The sequence below is a fragment of the Pelophylax lessonae genome (assembly GCF_965119305.1).
Source record: "Pelophylax lessonae genome assembly, chromosome: 7".
In the NCBI taxonomy this organism is placed as follows: Eukaryota; Metazoa; Chordata; class Amphibia; order Anura; family Ranidae; genus Pelophylax; species Pelophylax lessonae.
In genome coordinates, this window is record NC_138774.1 from 208,662,857 (window position 1) to 208,684,102 (window position 21,246).

A 21,246-nucleotide genomic window follows, 5' to 3' on the forward strand; every position below is an offset into this window, starting at 1 on the left:
AAAAAAAAAAAAAAATTAAACTGCATCATTTCCTTTAATAGAGAACAGTTATACTGAATGCTGGGTCAAGCCACTTTCTAGTTTTCCAGTTTACAATAATGCATGCGCAGGGCCTGGATTTAATCAAAATCATATTTGAAAAGGGACATTATTTTTCTACTTATAACACACTATTTGGTAAATCTACTAATATTTAACATAATAAAAAAAGAAAATCAATATTTTATTAGAAAACTGTACTTTAGAATTTTCTGGGGAGGCGTTAAAGCAAAACGTGCTCTGCCCATTCAAGGTAAAAGTAACAGGTTTGCTTTAATTGTTCCCTGCCCACCAGAACATATTCCCCCTTCCTTTGCTCTACTCCCACCCCTGGGAATGAAGAAGTCCTGTGTAAATATCAACTTGCTGTACTTGAAATTTACACAAGGCTGAGGATTCTCCCTGCCCCCATGTAGCCAGCACTGCACAAAATTATCAGCGCTGTCATAGGAAAGCAGCAACGCGATTCACATGTTCCTCCATAAACAAAAATATCTTGATTTCCAGCAGCTGAACAGGGAAAATGAATAGGAAATATGCTGTTAGGAATGGAAAAACTTTTGCTTTAGGGCTCATTTATACCACACTACAGTATTCCCACAATGTTTTGTGTGAACTGGGAACATAGACAGCAATAGTATTTGCTATGTCCTTGTGATGATTAACGCAGCTTAAAACGCACTAGGTGTGAACAAGACCTTAAAGTGGAACTAAAGTTCTGCTGTGACAGACTATGAGCAGGCAGGCTCTTTACTGCAGAAGAGACATGCAAGCTGTGTTCTGCTATAAAATACACCTCCCTGCCTGCTTGCTGCATTCTCTCGCATGTAAACTGAGCTGCGCATAGACCATGGCCCCTGTGTGCCAGGATGACAGACTTCTGCATATGTACAGGAGTGACATAGTCCCATGGCAGCTAGCATCCAGAACTGCAAAAAGGAGACTCCTATTTTACGGTCTAAAATCCCTCTTCCTTGCTGTCTTTTACAACCGATTTTTCTATATACTTACCTGGTATCACCTTCGCTATGATTTGCTCATAGTATCATATTATATAGTTTGTGCCGGTTCCTCTGTTTGTTTGTGTCTCTATTGGAGATAGCCTAATTATTTTCATTTGAATGTTAGATCTCTGTTGATAATCTTTTTCTTACATTTTCTCTAAGTCAGAGCTCTGTATATTAAATGAGCTTGATTATATATATATATATATATATATATATATATATATATATATATATATATATATATATATATATATATAGTCCTGATGAAGCGGTTGTCCCCGTGAAACGCATATATCAAACAAACTATTGTATCATTGACCAAAAGAACTAAAACTCTACACCAACTTTATTCTTCTGCTCTGTACTTTATGGTATATACAATTATTTAAATGTTTTTTTTTTTTTTAATATGTGAATAAAATTTGGAAAAAAAAAAAAAAAAAACAACTTTACGTAAATCGGTCTGAATTTGGTTCTTAAAAGGCATATTTAAAATCCCGTTTTGGTTTTACTAGTTTTGACTGACTAAAATGGGACTTCGGGAAAATTTCCTCTAACTTCCTGTTTTGGCTACAAGACAATGTGATAGGAAATCTCCCTATCGGCACACAAACAGCATAAAATAACCTAATATGGGTTCTATGCTTTCCTTACTCTATCCAAAATAGGAGGCCCAGAAGGTTGAGGGAGCTTCTTGAATGCCAATGAAGCCCTACCTTACGTCTCTGCACAATGGTTCCATGCAGCATCTAAGGCTGGAATATCTGTTCCTTCAAGAGCTATTTACACCCCCCCCCTCCCTACTAGGTGCAGCAATAACACAGAATGGGATTTTCAAACCACAAATACTGTATAATTGTGACTATGAGCCATTAAAAGTACCGGTCAGGTTCTCATTAAAGTGATTGTAAAGCCTTGAATTATTTTCTTTAATAGAATACCAAATGTGTCACAATTACCTGCTCTGTGCAATGGTTCCCCTTCTAGGGTTCCCCATCTGCTCTGACCGCAGGGAGAAGAGGATGGTGGACAGGAGGGGACGATCGGTGCGGTGGGGGGGAAGAGGAGGGGCGATTACAAGAACTGATTTCTTACGTGTCTCTCACTTCAGCCGATTCTCCTCCTCTCCCTCCCTGGCTGGCTTTCAGCAGCTGCAGCAAGGAACACAGGAGGACGGCTCTTGTAATTGCTCCCACTTTCCCCCACCGCACCGATCGCCCTCTCCTATTCCTCATCTGATTCTTCCTGCTGCCTGGCACCCAGTCCCCCCCCCTCCCCCATTGCCTCCAGCTTCCCCTACTATCCCTTCCACCAGGAGCTGCTGCGAGCACTCAGGGAGGATTTTTCATTATGAAGAGTTGGGGAATGGGCCATGTAATTTCCCAGCCTGTTTCTTTTCTGAATAAACACAGTGAGTGATTGGTACCGAACATTATTTACTATGCTTCAGTTTATGAATGAGCAGGAGACTCTGTATAGAGCCTCCTGCTCATTCATTCTATAGGGCAGCTGAGGCTGCAGGGAAATCTTCTCAATCCCTTTTTCTGTCTCAAAAGTATATAATATTTAACCAAACCCCCCCCTTAAAAAAAGTCATGTTTTCTGCCGCCTGACAACTGCCTCCCCTTTAGCTGCAAAAGACATTGGATGGGGTGTTTATATGCCGCGGCCGCAATGCTTCACTTCCGCGGCAAAGATGACCAGACTTGTAGAGATTGGCGGGCGACAAGCCTGGTAAACACTGCACATGGAAGTCAATGGGAAACACTCCACAAGTGTCCTGGAACCACGTGCAATGCACGCATTTGTGGTGCATTTGTCAGGAAAAATAGGGTTTAAACAGGCAGTAAGGCATCGCATTGCTTCCTCACTGGATATTAGTAGCCTCTGGAGCACGATCCAAACGTGGATTGGGCTTCAGAGGCAACTGAGATTCAGACACATGTTTAAGGGCTCATTCTCACCAATTGCAGAGACCGCAAAAGACACACTGGAAAACGTTTTTTTTAGGTTTCTTGTTCACACCAAAATACAGGTGTGATATCACGTGCAGAGCGGTCCAGGATTATGCAGAACACCTGCATTTTTTCCCTTACAGCTTTGCACTGGAATGCAGATAAAACTGGCAGCCCTGCTCTGCATGACCCCATGTGGCAGGACGTGGGATGGAAAGCAGGGCGGTGCTCTGTCTTACTGCCCGCCTACTTTCCCTCATGTCAGATCCCAGCTGGGATAAAGCTGCCACTCCAGTATGGCAGGCACTGATTGAGGGGGACAGATTGGCGGCAAATATGAGAAAAGAGTGGCGGGGGACAAAATGGCAGGCACTGTTGAGATGGACAGAATGGCGGGCACATATGAGGAGGAAATAATGGTGGGCACTGATGGGACGGACAGAATTATTATTTTTCCCCCCCCCCTTTATTGGTTGAACTGGATGGACTTGTGTGTTTTTTCAAACAGACTAACTATGTAACTATGATGGGCACTGATGAGGAGTACAGAATGAGGGCTGCATAAAAAAAACCCACATGTAAACAGATGTCTACATGCATAAAAACCACACTGAAATACACATGGAAACCGATGTAAACTTGCGTCTCTGCACTGTTTTTCCATCAGTTTTTATGCACGGATGGTGTGAACAACGCCTAAGGGGGAAGCTGCTTACAGAAGGTTTTTTACCTTGATGCATAAAATGCATTAAGGTGAAAAAAAACCTTAAAGCCTATAAAAACAGCGCAGATTTCACTTGCAGAGACCAGAGTTTAAATCAGTTTTCATGTGAGTTTCAGTGAGTTATATGCACTCTCTATGAGTACATAGAGAACAATTGTTTTCTTTCAGTCCTTGCAGAATGTGTGCAGAAAAACTGATGTCTCTGCACATGGTGTAGATTAGGCGTTGGTTTTAGAACCACTTAATTGCTAGAGTACATGGTGTGTACATAAACTATGTACTCAAGCACAGCCTAATAAATCTTGTCTCCCTGTAGCTGGGAGGGCAGGCTGGAAATCTAAACTGCAGGTATATAAAGGAGGCCGACACGAAGAAGAGGCAATCTTATGCTGCTGCTGCATTAAAATCCATAGAAGCTTATCGAAGTTCATTCAGTTGTACAGCATTGTGAGCCTAATGAGTCCGTCTTTCCAATTGTTTCAGATGCACACATTAGGCCAGGACTTCACAGCCTCTCTACAGTAAAAGAATACAAGAGAACCGATTATCTCACATCTAACAGCAAAGTATTCTTAATGAGGATTCTCTTCAAGGTCTTGTGTAGACTAAGTTGTTCTACATTTAAAAAAAAAAAAAGTGTATTTAATGGCAGATTATGGTAAAAAAAAAAAAAAACCAGACTGCCTTTAGTAAACTCAGTCATGTATCTAAATGTAATCAGCTAACATTATCCTGACCTTGTCTTGGTACTTTTGAAGACTCTCTTCTAGTTGGTTCTTCTTCTCCTGCAAAAGTTGCATCTTCTCAAGCAGTTGGGGTAGAAGTTCCTCCACCTCATTCACTTTATTCTGGTACTCCGATTTAAGCCCTTTCCACTTCTGTATCACCATCTCTTCCTCTTGGCCTAAAGGAAAGGAAAAAAAAAAAAAAAAAAAAAAAAACACAAGATAAAAAAAAATGCTGCCCTTTCAGCAACGTTTCAAGCTATTTCCTCCGATTGCCTTATCCAGACAGCTCTGACACACTTGAAACACTCACTTCAGGCAAATTCCTGCACTCATTTCTCCAGACACATCTGCCATGCTTACTTCTGGTGGCCATAGACGAAACAAACTTGGCTGGCCATAGACAAAACGAACCATGTATGGGCAAGCTAAATGTACCAAGTTGATCAATCAACTTGAGTACAACCAGCCTGCCAGATTTTACATGCGATTATTGCTAGCAATAATCACTGTCTTCTCCCGCCGAGGACGGCTCCCCGCTAAAACTTTTTTCACCACTGCCCCAAATTTAGAACTGTACTATATGATTTACAAATTCATCTGAAAGCGGGGTTCCACCCAAAAGTGCAACTTCCGCTTTAAAAGTATTGTAAAGTCTTTTTTTGTTTTTTAAATAACATACATAACATAACATACTTACCTCCTCTGTGCAGTTGATTTTGCACAGAGCAGTCTGGATCCACCTCTTCTCAGGTCCCTCTTTGCTGCTCCTGACCCCTCCCTCCTATTGAGTACACCCACAGCAAGCAGCTTGCTATGGGGGTACCCGATCTGCAGCTCCGTGTGTCCATTTAGACACGGAGCTGCCGCTCGGCTCCGCCCCTTCTCTCTCCTAATTGGCTGATTTTGATTGACAGCCACGGGAGCCAATGGTGCCGCAGCTGTGTCCCAGCCAATCAGAAGGGAGAGTCCAGGACGGTTGAGGGACTCGTGGACATCGCTGGAGAGAGTTGAGGCTCAGGTAAGTATTAGGTGGTGCTGGGAATGCTGCTACACACCAGAGGATTTTTTATCTTAACGCAAAGAATGCATTAAGATAAAAAAACCTTCTGACTTTACAACTCCTTAAGTACACCTGACCCCCTGACATGCCACATTTGGCATGTAATTTTTTTTTTTTGGGGGGGGGGGGTTGGGGGAGGGGCACTGGTACCTAGTTTTGACAGGTACCCAGCTTCCACTTCTCCTCTTCCTCTCTGCAATCTTCTGGGACATGTCAAACGTCCCAGAAGATTGCGCAGGCAATTAAGGACGCGCAGTGCGACTGGCACATGCGCACCCGGCTGTGAAGCCGCAAGCTGTCACAGCCAGGTGCCCACACTAGTGATGCCGGGGCCACCAAGAGGAGCGAGGTTTCTGGCGGCCACATCGCTGGATCATGGGACAGGTGAGTGTGTGTTTTATATTAAAAGTCAGCAGCTACACTTTTTGTAGCTGCGGACTTTTAAAAAACACAGAAACGGCTGGAACTCCGCTTTACCTCAAATATAAGCAGGATAAACCTGATGCCTGAAGAGGAATCGGGAACTCACTTAGCAGTTCAGGACTTGTTTCTTCCCAGCTAACAGTGCAGGCTTCTTGCAGGAACTCGAGCAGAAAACGCAGAATTCGCAGCTGGCTGCACAGAAATATTTGCTTCTTGCATCTTTCCTAAAAGAGACAGGGATGCAATGTAACATTGAAAATGTGCGCTACATCTATTAATAGTATTTATCTGTGATTCCTATTCTGAGGTTCACATAGATTCAACTCCTTCACATAAATGTAAAGAATGTCATTTGTGTGCGACTTAGTGTGTAGAATATTCTAATAATCAAAAAGGTTATGAATAGTGTATTTACTGCAGATTTTATCTTACATCAAAATTTTAAATATCCTTGCGCCACGTTCTAGCATTAGAGAATCCTATAGATTAGCCCCTAAGGGGAGCTAGAGGGAACTCTCAGTGGGCTCAGTGCAATTACTCTCTTTTAACAACCCTTGAAATAAGATATCACACAAATGGTAGAGGCATAGTTATAAAACATTCATCAGTAAACTCACTGATGACTATTTTACAGTATATTAACTGGCTGCTCATTTGTTTCTCATTTCCCACAGCACAGGTCACAGCAACCCTATTTATAATCGGTAGAATGAGCACCTGACCAATGTGGTTCCCAGCCCCTCTTTTAAAATCCTGCATCAGCAGAGACTCACCAGGGGACATTTGTAGATGCCTCTGTAACCTGGAAGAAAAGGGTTAGTCAAAGTGTTACTAAACCCAGGAACCTGCAATCACTATATCTGGTCTCCCACAGTACACAGAACATGGAAATTCAAATATTTTAGTAAATATAAACTGCTAAATACCTTTTCTCATCAGCAGTATATAGCAGTCTTGGGACTTTTATCAGTGCCTGGTTAAAGCTTGTAGGAGGAGTATTCATACTGCACTGGCTTTCCTATCAGAACGTAGGACTAGTGACCCTATGCCTGGAAAGAGCTGATTGGCCCTGTGCTGATCAAATGCACCCTCCCAAAAAAAAAAAAAAAAAAAAAAAAAAAAAAACGCTCTAGCAATACACACCAAACTGAACATGTGCAGCCTGACTTCAGTAACTGTTTTATCTGGACAATGCAAGAAGGGGAGAATCTGTGCATACAGGATCAAACAGCCTTTTTACACAAATGCACAGGATTAACCCCTTAGGTTCCACAGTGAGTATAACAAGCATGCTCGACGGACTGATTTTACTGTTGTGGGTTTAGTAACACTTTAAATGAATAATCTTAGATGTCAATTTTTATAGTCAGGTATTTTTTTTTTCTTTTTTAATACTTCATACTAGTGATCGACCGATATCGGTTTTTCGTTGCCGATATTTTGGCCATTGCATATCGGCCGATATTTTCGTACATTTATAAAGGGTGGTGAGGTAACTGGCGCTGCCTTTGGGAAAGTACTTACCCAAAGGCAGCGCCAGTTACCTCACCACCCTTTATATATCAGAATTTAGACCTCACAGTCTATATTTTTGAGGTAGGCAGCAGCCGTCCTAAATTCTTTCTCCTTAGCGCGGATACTTCAACTTACACATTTTCGTACATTTAAAATTATTTATCACTTGACAGGTACTCTTGTGGAGGGATCTGGGGGTCTAAAAGACCCCAAATCCCTCCTTTTCACTTAAAAGCATTCAAAAGCCAAGTTTGGCTGTTTTGAATGCTGCAATTTTTCTGAATCTGGTGCCAGTATCCAGAAGTGATGTCATGACATCACATCATTGCTTATATCTTTAATTTGTATATATGCGAGTGGGATATTCAATAACATTTGTAAACGGAATTATGCAATGTGACATCATTTTACCCTCAAATGAGCAATATTTGGAATATCGGCAATATCGGCCAGTTCCGGGGGCCGATACAGAAGGGGCCATACACTTACAACCCCTCTTTCCATTCGGATACCAGTTTGCATCCTAGGGCAAGGTTGTTTCTGTCTGGGTAAGATGGGACCAAAAAAAAAAAAAAAAAAAAAAAGCATAGTGGTTGAGACTTTACAGGAACATAGAAGACTGAATATTTAACGTCAAAATAATTAAACTTTCAGATTTTTTTGTACTCCAAGTTTTTATGCCTCCAGAAGGAATAGTCAGTAAGTTTTTCTGTCAGCAATATTAAGTTTGGCCACTAGATGGAGCCCAGAATAAATTTACTGTTAGAAACTGTTCGGCTTTAATAAAAGTTCCCATTATACTTCAGTCTAAGAAAAGGAAACAGGTGCATTCTGGGATTTCAGACTCCATCTTAAAGACTGTACAGAAGGAGGCAGCTATCAGAGCACATGTTGGACTAGAACTTGCATCCCCTAAAGGCGGCATCGCTGGTGAGAATCACATCTAAAGCCTAATTATTAATTGTGTTTTCTGTATATACTGTGTGTACTGATCTGTTTTTCCAACCACCCTGTTTTTGTTAATAAAGCTTCAAATATTACATTCAGTCTAGCTTATTGCAGAATAGGAGGGTTTTGCTGCATGTCGAGTTACACACAGGGAAACGCATAGAACAGAACACAATCATATTAAATAAGAAAAAAACAACATCTACACCTATTTTAAATACGATCACTGATATAGACTGATCGTGTTGACATAATACTGGCATATGGACCCATTACTAAGAGTCCAATTGGAGGTATGCTTAGTATTTCTTGTGTGTTTCTCAGTTCTAGTAGGTATCAAGTGAAGACATGGATCCATTTTAACCTTCATGGCTGTGATTTTTTTTTTACCTTTGCAATATATATATATATATATATATATATATATATATATATATATATATATATATATATATATATATATATATATATATATATACATATATATATATACACATACATACACATTTCCCCCTCTAGCCTTAGGATAGGATAGGTTTTGCTTCCTGTTTTGTCTGCTGTTATGTTCTATTCTAGTTGCTGACCTTGGCTTTCCCCGACTACTCTTCGGATCACCCCGTTGAATTGTACCGACTCAGGTTTTTCGAACTCGGCTCGCTCCCCTTTTGGATTGCACGGTTTCTTGTGTTCAACTCGGCTCACTTCCGACCTCTCTTCTGGACTTTGCTCCCTTGGGGTCTGGCTTCCGACCTTCTACTCCTAACTGAGAGTCCTTTACATGTTTGTTATTCCCTGAGTTTGCTTGTTGCACTTTCATTTGAGGTCCCGATATTACAGCTGCAGGACCCTATCCGCTCTTCCACCTGATAGCAGGATAACAAGACTACTGGTCAGGAAACCGGAGGGGCGGTTGTCGTCTCTGGCAGGCCTAATAGACAGTTTGTTGAAATGCTCTCCCCACATGGACACTCATATCGCAAGGTCTGTTGTAATTTTTGTCCCATGTTGGGAAAGTAGTGGTAGGTCATAATTGGGTTTCTGTAACAAGGGTGTAGATGTTGTTTGATCAGCCAAGATGTTTTATACATGAATTATTAGGATTTGAATAAAAGAATCTGATATTTTAATGATTTTTAAGTTACTTTTGACTGTACATGTTCAGTCTTCTATGTGCCTATAACGTCTCAACCACTATTCAGTTTCTTTTGATTTGTTTCAGCTGTTATAAAAGATTCTGGCATATTGGCACATTGCAGCATTGAATAACCCTCTTTCGTGAATGTTAAGATGTGACACTTTTTTAATTTAAAGGCTTCTTTTAATTTAAAGTGGTTCTAAAGGTTTTGGTTTTACCCCCCCCCCCCCCCAAATCCTTACCTGAGCTCTCTTTGATCCAGCGATGTCCACGATAGCATCGGCTGTCCCAGGACCCTTCCTCCTCTTTGGCTGAGGCAGCAGCGTGAGCCCATTGGCACCCACTGCTGTCAATCACAGCCAGTGACCCAATGAGAGGGGGGGGGGGGGATTACGCTTGCCAAACCAAGCGGCTTTATCTGGGGGCACTGCTTAAGGGGGAGAGGCCAGGAGCGCCCTGGCGGGGGATGCAAAATGTGGAGGATCTGAGCCGTTTGTTTTAAAAAAATAAAATAAAAATAAAAGTCTTAATACCACTTTAAAAGATTTCTTACAATAGAATAATGAACCAGGATTTTAGCTGGGACTTCTTCTCCCTCCTCTTTTTGGCGAAGATTTAAATGTGGTTTATTGGCAATGGAATCCAAAATCCTGAAAAAAAAAAAAAAAAAATATATATATATATATTTTAGGTTGTATTCTTCAAAAGGAAGTATTTGGTTTGGTAGGCCAGGTAGGAAGAATAGCTGTGCCTTCAGTTTCAATTACGAGGCATTTGATGTGATGGTTACGTGTTAGACACCGGATAAGAACACAACTGTTCCAGCTTCATCAAGTAACCAAGTAGTGAATTTTGAATAAGGTGACAACCCTGGAAGTCAAAAACAACTCTGCAATAGTAGTCACAGTCTTCTCCTAAGAGATTTTGCTTAGGGCTCGTTCTGAACTTGGCACATTGCACTCTTTCCTTTTTTTTTCTTTTACCAGAAATTAAAAAAAAACAAAAAACACACACATTCAATCCTGATGTACCTATCTCTTGAGACTCTATAATGCTAGGACAGCACAACCCCCCCCCCCCCCCCCATTACCCTTTTTTTGGAAAGGTATTTAATAAGAGGCAGGGTGAGTTTTGTAGTTTTTATTTTTTATAAGAAAATTAAATATAAATTTTTTTGTTTTCTTGCACACAGCATAGGCATAATTACGCATCAAAACACATTCTGCTACTCCTGCTGAGTATAGGGATACATGTGTGAGACTTTATAATAACACAGAAGTGTAGAGAGGCCCAAAATCTAAGGAGCTCCTTGGGCTTTCAAGGACCATAAATTACACATCTAATTTCCTGACTATGATCACATTTTTGGAGGCCCTGGAGCACCAGGACAGTGGTAACACCCACAAAATGATCCTGTTTTGAAAAGCAAACACTCCAAGGTATTTTCCAAAAGGTATAATGAGGCTTTTAAAAATGCAGAAAAGAAAATTAAAAAAACAAATTGTTTTAACACAAAGTTCTAGCAGACACGATACAGAGCGGATGATTCTTCATCTCCAGTCACAGCCCATCCTGTGTCTATATCTGTGCTGGCAGCAGAAGATTGCAGCTAGTCTGCAAGCAGTCGGATTCTGCTCTGTAAATTGATGCCCTGCATTTACGAAAGGCCCCTTTCACACTTGTGCGACCTAAAAGTCACACGTTTTTGCCACGATTTTCATGTGATTTTGACTGGACTTGAAGCAATGCCTGTGTAATCTTGAGGTCTATGGACCTCAAAATGCATCAAAGGACCAAAGTAACCAAAGTAATGCAGGGTCTACTTTGAAGTCACACAGATATGAACGGTACGACTTGTCATGCAACTTTGCAGTCCCAAGTCGCAGGACAAGTCACACAAATGTTAAAGGGGCCTAAAGAGAAGCTACAGTCTCCCCCCCAAAAAAAAGAAAAGTCAGCAGCTACAAATACTGTAGCTGCTGATTTTATATAAGCACACTTACCTGTCTACCTGTCCAGGGATCCAATGCATGAGAGTAAAAAAACCTTCTGTTTGACCCCGGCCTCCCCACTACCAAAGTACATACCTGAGCCCGATCACAATCCAGCAATTTGCACAAGAGCAAAGGCTCTCTCCATCCTCATTGGATTAATTACAGCCAATGGGGAAGGAGTGGGGGGCAAATGTGTCTTATCTTTATATAAATATTGAGGGCCGGTTCACACCCCATGCAGTCCTGTGTGTTTTTTCTGCATCAAAAACATATGGGTTGTAGGTTATATGGTTTCCAATGGCATAGTTCATCCCCGTGCGGCTACTTCCAGTGCGTTCAATGTAAAGGAATGAATCAAGAAAACACGCATACAGAAACGCATCCGGACTGGGTTTCTACGGTGTGAACTGACCCTGAGCCTTTAGAATCACTTTAATGTAAGGAAAATTTATATCATCTTTTTTTGATACACACACTGCCAGAACTTAGCTTATGGTTCACTAAATATAAACTATAAATGTGCAGTAACCTTTGGGCTAGCCATAGACCGCTGCCCTCTTTACCAGAGGGGCCAAATTGTGCATTATACATAGGTACACAGGCACACAAGCTTGGCTCCCTTCCAGCCCCTCTCCACATAGAGGACAGTCCTGTCTTGCAGCACAGCTAATAGACAGATGTCATCAATGACTCAGGGGTGTTTAAATCTTGTTTTCGGTCTTTCAGATCACAGGTAATCCTATGAGAATCCTGGCTGGGCTATTATCCTCACACCAGACTCTAATCAGATTCCCCAGCCACTGTCACTAGCTCTGAGCAAAGCTGAACTTTAACTCATTCCCTTCCCTTTGTATTACTGCTGAGAAGACACCATTTCCTGTACAAAGATAAATACAGACAAAATTGACCCACTACACTAAGGCAGGGCTCCACAAACCCTAGGCGCCAGGTCGCCATGGTGACGAGAAACGTAGTCCTAGCTCCTAAATGCTGCACACCCTGCATGCGCTCCCCGCCCCGCTACGTATCCTGGGCTCCGCTTGAGCATCTGCGGGCCCGGGACTGACCTAGAGGGTGCTGCCGGGTAGAGGGGGGAAGGAGGAGAGAAGACACGCCAGCTCTCCTCCCCTTCTTGTTGTTGACCCAGAATTGACGTGACTTCTGGTTCCTCCTTGACAGTTTACCCGGCCATGAAAGAATGTAATGCAGTGCGATGTGCATTGAATTACATGCATTGGAGCACAGAGGAGACATGAAGGGACTTTTAGACCCTATATGTCTCATTAAAGAGAATCTGTCACCAAAACAAATGACAGAGACGTTATCTCCTATGTGATTTTGGGGGGGGGGGGGGGGGGGGTAACATTTTTCATTAACTGTAAGAAATTAAAAGTTACACCCAAGCAATAATAATTGAGGCCCCAAACCCCACATATACGCACGTACAAACATAAAATCATGCCTGAAAACCTTGATTGCTATATACGTTACATAACGCCACACACGCGGGAATGAGAGCAATAATTTTAGCACCAGGCCTCCTTTGTAACGCTAAATTGATGACCTATAGGGTGCTTTAAAGCATCACCTATGGAAAATATAGGATACTGAAGTTTGTTGCGGTGCACGCAAATTTAAGGTTTGACATGTTGGGTATCCATTTACGTATTGCAACCTCTGCTTCTTTAGTCTACCAAAAAATGGGGTAATTTATTGCATTTTTGTGCCCCCTAGAATTTACTTTGAATGTTTTTTTACTGAAATGTTGTGTTTCCTAGACCTTTGCAGTGATATCATGTGACATAAAAAAAAATTGGATCAACCACTATTATTCTCAGACGGTCCCATCCTACATGAGCATGCTATCAAAATAAATTGCTCCGGATGGGATGCGAGTGCCAGATGCTACCTGCGCCCCAGGCGCAGCTGCGTCCTCTGAATTGCAGGGTGTCACGCACCGAAACAACCAGTGCATCCACATGCACCTGTATCATGCGCGGCAGGGGAGGTAGAAAGATCATCCACATTATCCGAGGAGACAGGGCACGAGGTAACAGACCCATCAGACTCAGAATCTGAGACATCAGATGAGGCAGGGGTAGGTGGAGAAAACGTTTCAGCGCACCTCCCACCTCCAGCTGGGCTCAAATGTTTCCCGAACCGCCGAAAGCATTGATGGGCAGTGGAGATCCGGAAGGCCCTGCGGCCTCCGTGAGGGGGTCAGGTGGGGGGGGGGGGGGGAAAGACACATGGCCTGCGGGGTCCATACTTTTTTTTAATAAAAGAAGCTGCCCCACAGCGCTACAGCACCCCCTGGAGGTCAGGCACGCGCTAATGAACCCCCACAGAGAGAGGCCACCCTCAGTAACTACTGTCCCCAGATATGCAATCGGATTAGGAAGGTCTCAGCGGTGGCTAAATGAAAGGAAGTGAGCCAGGAAGCTGCCCGGGGTGAAAGGAGGGGCTCCTACCACCAAAAGAATGCCTCCAGGCACAACCACCAGCCTTCACAGCAAAAAATCCACTGCAAAATGGCCACCACCATAAAAGCAGACGAGGCTACAGGAAAATGGCGGCCCCGTGCGGGAACCGGGACCCACAGGGGGGAGCCCCCGCTAGCCCATCTAACACCAGCCAGCTGCAGGAACCTCAGCGAGGTCCCCCCTGCACGATTGGTCAAGCATTCCCCGGCCCCCCATGCGGCCAGCAAACGAGAGTCCCAGCCCCGGGTAGGCCCAAACAGTCCCCCAAGTGGAGGGGGGGGGGGTCACAACAGGACAAAGGGAAACCCAGGATGGTGAGGGTCCGACCATCCAAGGGAGGGGGCCCGCGTCCACCCCAAAATCCGCTGGGGAAGGAGCGTTTACTAACCATACCAGGAACATAGGCGCCGCCATCTCCTGACAAGACCCCACTCCACCAAAGTAGGGGGCTGTTGGCCAAATAGGAACGCTAAGACATAGGATCCTTTCGTGTGCATCCTGGCGAGACGTTTAACTCGCAGGGCCAGTCCCCGACCACTGGATATAGGATTATCCAGTCCGTCGCCCAGCCTGGCATAGTTGCTTGAAGATCTCAAAAAAATACTTTTATGCCAGGACCAAAGACCCCAGCAAGGAACTAGGTTCTTACTCCTGACTAGGCAGATTAAAAACTGACATCCTATGTAGGAAGAGAGAGGGTGTACCCTCCAGGACTGCCCAAAGGCAATAGCCAGAACTTTTTTTTCTGCCTAGTGTCCTACTCTGGTAGGGGGCAGTATAACCCTACTGATATGGATCAGAGAACTGCGTCCGTCAATGAACGATAGAGAAATTGGATCTACCACTATTATTCTCTAGGGTGTCTGCTTACAGAAAATATAGAATGTCTGGGGGTTTTATGTAGTCTTCAGGCCTAAAAATTTTTTTTTTTAAACGTTTGCAAAAAAACTGCTCTGGGCGAGAAAGTGTTAAAGGATAAGTTCACCTTGAGGAACATCTTACATGTTCTACCCGTAAGATTTGTTAGCATAAAAAAAAAAAATTAATTAAATTGGCTCCTAACTTTTTTAGCTGGCTCCTAGATGTTTATGCCTTGTTTGGTACTTTGTTACTTTTGTTTATCTTTGACTTCGAAAAATTTAATAAAAATTATTGGAAAAGAAAGACTGAATAAAATGTGTAATTTGGTACAAGCAAAAGGTTTTACTAGGGGCATCTAAGGTTTCTCTAATAGGGAGGCTTTATAATGCCTTTATGATCTAGAAAATGTGCTACTCCGTAGAGGCCCTTGTTGATCCACCATGCAAATTGTCCTGTCCTAGGGGGAATTGAGGGTTATTAAAGAGGAGCCACTGGAGAATGAGGAGATTTCATGGGGTATAATTTGCATAGCGTGTCCCAAAGATGTTGAGAGTGGAATAAGGATGGGCTCAGGACAGCCCGATGCTCCTTGGGAGAGAGCCACATCAGGAGGTCTATAGGTAGTGAGGTACTAGCTTATGCCTCCAACCGAGCCCAGTCAGTTTTTTTTTTTTATAAAATAGGATACAGTTGGACCAACTGAACAGCTCTGTAATTGCGCAGAAAATGTGACACTCCCAGGCCATCCGCCACTTAGAGGCGTATAGCATAGAACGAGACACTCTGCAGCAACCGGTGTCCCATATAAATTTGTAAATCCATGATTGGAGCTTCCAAAAAAATTGTGGACGGTACTGGGATTGGTAGGGACCTGAAGTAGTATAAAATGCGACGGACTATCATCTTAACGGCCGTAATCCTACCCATCCATGAAAGATCATGGGCCCGCCAGTGTTTTAGGTCTTTATCAATTGAGGTATAAAGGGGGACATAGTTAGCCTGATACAGCATGGAACTATCAGAGGTAAGTTTGACTCCAAGATAAGGGAGTGCCTGCAAACATTTAAAAAGGAGGAAGGACTGCTGCACTGCATCCCGATTTATAGCTAACGCTTAAGATTTAGAGTGATTTACCCTCAGGCCCGAGATGGACTCAAATTTGGATAGGGTTACAAATAGATTAGGTAGGGTTGTGATGGGGTCTGCGATAGTAAAAGATCGTCGGCAGATAACGCACATTGATGGTTTCTGCCTCCACTGGAAACGCCGTGGATGTTAGGGTTAGAACAAATGGCTATTGCCAGTGTTTCCATAGCTATAATAAAAGGAGAGGCGAAAGAGGGCATCCCTGCCTGGTCGGACTTACGGCCATACACGATATTAGCCGAGAGATTTGAGTACAAAACACTTAGGAGGGAGAGAAATCTCAAGTCCACAATTCCATCTCCTCAACATATGGAAAAGGAATGGCCAGGATAGAGTCAAAGGCCTTATGAAGGTCCAGTGACAGTAGCATACCTCGCCTAGTGCCTACTCCATCCCAGTAAGGAAACCCCAGGTCTATAGTCCATCTAAAACAGGTCCACCGCCTGTGAGCCAAGAACAAATCCCACCTGATTTATAGGAATATATTTTGTTGAACCGGTTATATTTTTGTGAGGAGCTTAAGGTCGTTATTGATTAATGATATTGAGCGGTAGTTCGCCACGTTGCTGTGATCCTTGTCCAATTTAGATATTAGACATATATGGGCTCTATTGGAGTCTGAGTCAAAGGCAGCGTCCTCGCGTATGACCACAAAGAAGCTCAGCAGATGGGGTGCCGGTAGTGGGGAAACTTTCTAAAAGGAAGCCGAGATACCATCTGGACTCAGAGTCCTGGATGTATTAGCCTGTTTAATAACAGCTAGTACCTCCTCTATGGTAATTTCCTTCTTCAAAAATATCCCGATGAGAAGCCAATAGGGAGGGAAGAGTTAAGTCTTTAAGAAAGTCATCCAGGGCCTTGGGCGACGAGTCTCCCCGCCCCCCATACAAAGAATTGTAAGAGTGGAAGAGATGCACTATGGTCTGTGTAATCTGGTCCAGGATCCATCAGACCTTCTAATCTTGGGGACTACAGTGCGACAAAGTTGGGGGTAAAAGCTTACAAGTCAACACTGTACCCAGCCTGTCCTTCAGGGAATAAAAAGAGGCCTCGGTCCATCTAAGACTCTTCTCCTCCCTAGTGGTCAAGTAAAGTTTCAGTTCCAGCCAGACAGAATCAATTTCATCCCTGAGGTCCAGGTCCTATTTCTGTTTATGTTGAGCAAGCAGATCAGACAACCCCCTCTCCTCTTCGCTTTTTTTTTTTTAAGGCGAGATGCCATTTGAATTAGGTAACCCCCAATTGTAGGCTTGTGAGCTGCCCAATTTGTCATAGGAGAGGTGTCCTCAGAACTGTTTAATGTGAAGAACTCCTTGAGGTGTAGTTCAATGTCAAAGCAGACCGAGGGATTACTTAGGGTACAGAATCGTGTCTGTAGAATGCTTCCTTATCCTTTGCTGAGCCAGAATTGGATATTCCCGGCCCTTTTTTTTTCCCTTACCTTTTTAGAGAGCATTACAGTGGGTACGAAAAGTATTCAGACCCCCTTAAATTTTTCACTCTTTGTTATATTGCAGCCATTTGCTAAAATCATTTAAGTTCATTCTTCTTCCTCATGAATGTACACATAGCACCCCATACTGACAGAAAAACAAAGAATTGTTGACATTGTTGCAGATTTATTAAAAAAGAAAAAAACTGAAATATCACATGGTCCTAAGTATTCAGACCCTTTGCTGTGACACTCATATTTAACTCAGGTTCTTTCCATTTCTTCTGATCATCCTTGAGATGGTTCTACACCTTCATTTGAGTCCAGCTGTGTTTGATTATACTGATTGGACTTGATTAGGAAAGCCACACACCTGTCTATACAAGACCTTCCAGATCACAATGCATGTCAGAGCAAATGAGAATCATGAGGTCAAAGGAACTGCCTGAAGAGCTCGGAGACAGAATTGTGGCAAGGCACAGATCTGGCCAAGGTTACAAAAAGATTTCTGCTGCACTTAAGGTTCCTAAGAGCACAGTTGCCTCCATAATCCTCAAATGGAAGACGTTTGGGACGACCAGAACCCTTCCTAGAGCTGGCCGTCCGGCCAAACTGAGCTATCGGGAGAGAAGAGCCTTGGTGAGAGAGGTAAAGAAGAACCCAAAGATCACTGTGGCTGAGCTCCAGAGATGCAGTCAGGAGATGGGAGAAAGTTGTAGAAAGTCAACCATCACTGCAGCCCTCCACCAGTCGGGGCTTTATGGCAGAGTGGCCCGACGGAAGCCTCTCCTCAGTGTAAGACACATGAAAGCCCGCATGGAGATTGCTAAAAAACACCTGAAGGACTCCAAGATGGTGAGAAATAAGATTCTCTGGTCTGATGAGACCAAAAAACCAGAGTTAGACTTACCGGTAACTCTGTTTCTAGGAGTCGTCCAGGACAGCACAGGAGATATAGGCTCCACCTCCGGAGACAGGAAACACAAAGGATCAGGTGAATAAAGGGGCGGACACCCACCATCTTCCCCAGTCTTTATCCGAGAACTCCCCGGATATGGCATCTGTAACAAGACAAAAAGACACTCGCCCAATGGTTAAAACAGCATTATAGGGAGGGAATCCCTGCTGTCCTGGACGACTCCTAGAAACAGAGTTACCGGTAAGTCTAACTCTGGTTTTTCTCCAGTCGTCTGTCCAGGACAGCACAGGAGAGATCAACGAGAACTTACCAGATTAGGGTGGGACTACCGCCTGGAGGACCTTCCTTCCAAACGCTTGATCTTGCGCAGAGAGAAGGTCCAGTCTGTAGTGCTTGATGAATGTCGAGAAGCTAGACCAGGTGGCTGCTTTGCAAATTTGTTCTGGTGTCGCCCCAGCCCGCTCTGCCCAAGAAGCAGATAATGCCCTCGTGGAGTGGGCTAACAGAGAAAAAGGGCTCTCCTTATCTAAACTTCTATAAGCTTCTACTATCGCCTGTTTAATCCACCTGGCTATAGTATTCTTTGAAGCCTGCTGACCCTTATTTTTCCCTGAATGCACTACAAATAAAGCATTGGATTTTCTAAAGCTCTTAGACAACTCTAGATAGCTTAACACACAGGCCCTGACATCTAAAAGATGAAACTCTGCTTCCCTTGGATTGGAAGGGGAGGAGCAGAAGGATGGTAACTCCATTTCTTGGGCCCTGTGGAACCTGGAAGCCACCTTAGGCAGGAATCCTGGATCTGTACGTACGACCAACCTGTCTTCAAAAATTTGAAGAAAAGGTTCCCTAACTGAAAGCGCCTGAAGCTCACTAATGCGCCTGGCTGTAGAAATTGCCACCAGAAAGGCGTCTTAAGGGTAATATACTTTAACGACAGGTCTACATCCTGTGAAAGTTTTATCCAACCCTGTAGTACTATTGACAAGTCCCATTTAGGAAGAACCTTAAATGGAACTGGTCTAATTCTGGATAGTCCCTTGAAGAACCTCACCACTAAAGGTTCTAAAGCCAGGGATCTTTCCAGAAACACTGACAATGCCGCTACTTGCACTTTTAAAGTGCTAACGGCCAGTCCCTTGTCTGCACCTTCCTGCAGAAATTCAAGAATGGCTGGAATACCGACCTCCCCGTTATCGGTTTTTAGCCAAGAACAAAAAATTTTCCAATACTTAAAATAAATTGCCTGGGTGACCTTCTTTCTACTAGAAAGAATTGTGCGGATCACCTTATCTGAAAGTCCTTTTGACTTCAAAAGACTTTCTTCAGATACCAGGCTGCCAACTTCATTCTCTGAATCTTTGGCAGTTGTATCGGCCCCTGAGAGAGCAGGTCTTCCCTCTCTGGAAACATGAGGGGGGGACCTACTGCTAGACGCCTCAGGGATGAAAACCAAGGCCTGTTTGGCCAAAACGGGGCTATCAGGATTAAGGTGGTATCCTCCTGGATGAACTTCCTTAAAAACGAGAGGAATCAACTTGAACGGGGGAAAAGCATAACTCAGCTGAGACGTCCACTCCTGAGCTAAGGCATCCAGCCCTATGGCTCCTCCGCCTTTCTCTAGGGAAAAGTACCTTGGTACTTGGTTGTTCGTCCTGCTGGCGAACAGATCTATGTCTGGAACGCCCCATCTCTGGGTCACCGACTGGAAGACTTCCCTGTTTAGGGACCACTCTGCTTCCGATACCTGATGGAGACTTAGAAAGTCTGCCATCTCGTTGTCCACACCCCTTAGGTGGACTGCGGAAATAGAGCTCAGGTTTACTTCTGCCCAGGAAAAAAAAGGTTCGCTGTCAGCTGCATCAGGGACGGGCACCGAGTCCCTCCCTGTTTGTTGACATAAGCGACCGCCACCACGTTGTCCGATAGGACTTGTACATGGTGTCCGTTCAGGTCATTGGAGAACACTCTTAGGGCTTCCCAGATTGCCCGTAGTTCTCTCCAATTGCCCGATTCCCGAGATTCCCTTCTGGACCATGCTCCCTGAGCCATCCTTGTTCCCCAATGGGCTCCCCATCCCCAGGTACTGGCGTCCGTAGTTATCCGGACGGATACTGGGAAGGACCACTGAAGGCCCCCCCAGAGGTTCTCTTCTTTTCTCCACCACCAGAGCGATTGCTTGGCTTTTGGAGACAAACGGATGGTCTTGTCCAGGGATTGTTGTCTCCCATCCCAAACTCTCAGGATGTTGGCTTGGAGACACCGAAAGTGGGCCCTTGCCCAAGGAACAGCTGGGATTGTTGCTGCGAGGAACCCTAGGCCTGACATAGCTGTCCTGATGGACAGTGCCATGTTGGATTGCAGGGCGGCTGCTGTCGCCTTTACCTTTTCCCCCTTTTCTAGAGTGAGAAAAACTTTCTGCTCTTTTGAATTTATCCTGTACCCCAGAAAGCACAACTCTTATGTTGGGATCAGATTGGATTTGTCCTTGTTGATTAACCAACCCAAGTCCTCCAAGAACCGGGTGGCCACCCGCAAGTCTTCCTGTAACTGGGAAAAGGAATGGGCAAAAAATAAAAGGTCGTCCAGATACGGAATGACCGAGATTCCCCTTAGTCTTATGCCCCATACACACGTGCAGATTATCTGAAGACTTTTGTCTTCAGATTTACCTTTTCTATGTAGTGCAAGGGCCTGCCGGATTGCATACAGATTGAAAGTGTTTAGGTTTGACCTCATATTATATGGTTTTGGTAAGTCTGCAGACAAAAGTCTTCAGATAATCTGCACGTGTGTATGGGGCATTAAGGGAGCCAGTGCGTCTGCCAGGACTTTGGTGAAAATCCTGGGAGAAGAACTCAGTCCGAATGGTAG

At 43.8% G+C, this 21,246-nt stretch overlaps 1 protein-coding gene across 1 annotated transcript in view; it reads right to left on the reverse strand.

Moving 5' to 3' along the window:
* ZWINT (ZW10 interacting kinetochore protein) overlaps positions 1–21,246 on the reverse strand; it is a 40,214-nt gene that overhangs the window by 9,540 nt on the left and 9,428 nt on the right. Inside the window, exons 2-4 of the mRNA XM_082263747.1 lie at positions 10,088–10,184; positions 6,043–6,160; positions 4,463–4,629 (exon numbers count right to left, since the gene is read on the reverse strand). Of these exons, the coding sequence (XP_082119873.1) occupies positions 4,463–4,629; positions 6,043–6,160; positions 10,088–10,184 (382 nt within the window). The remainder of the gene's footprint in view (positions 1–4,462; positions 4,630–6,042; positions 6,161–10,087; positions 10,185–21,246) is intronic.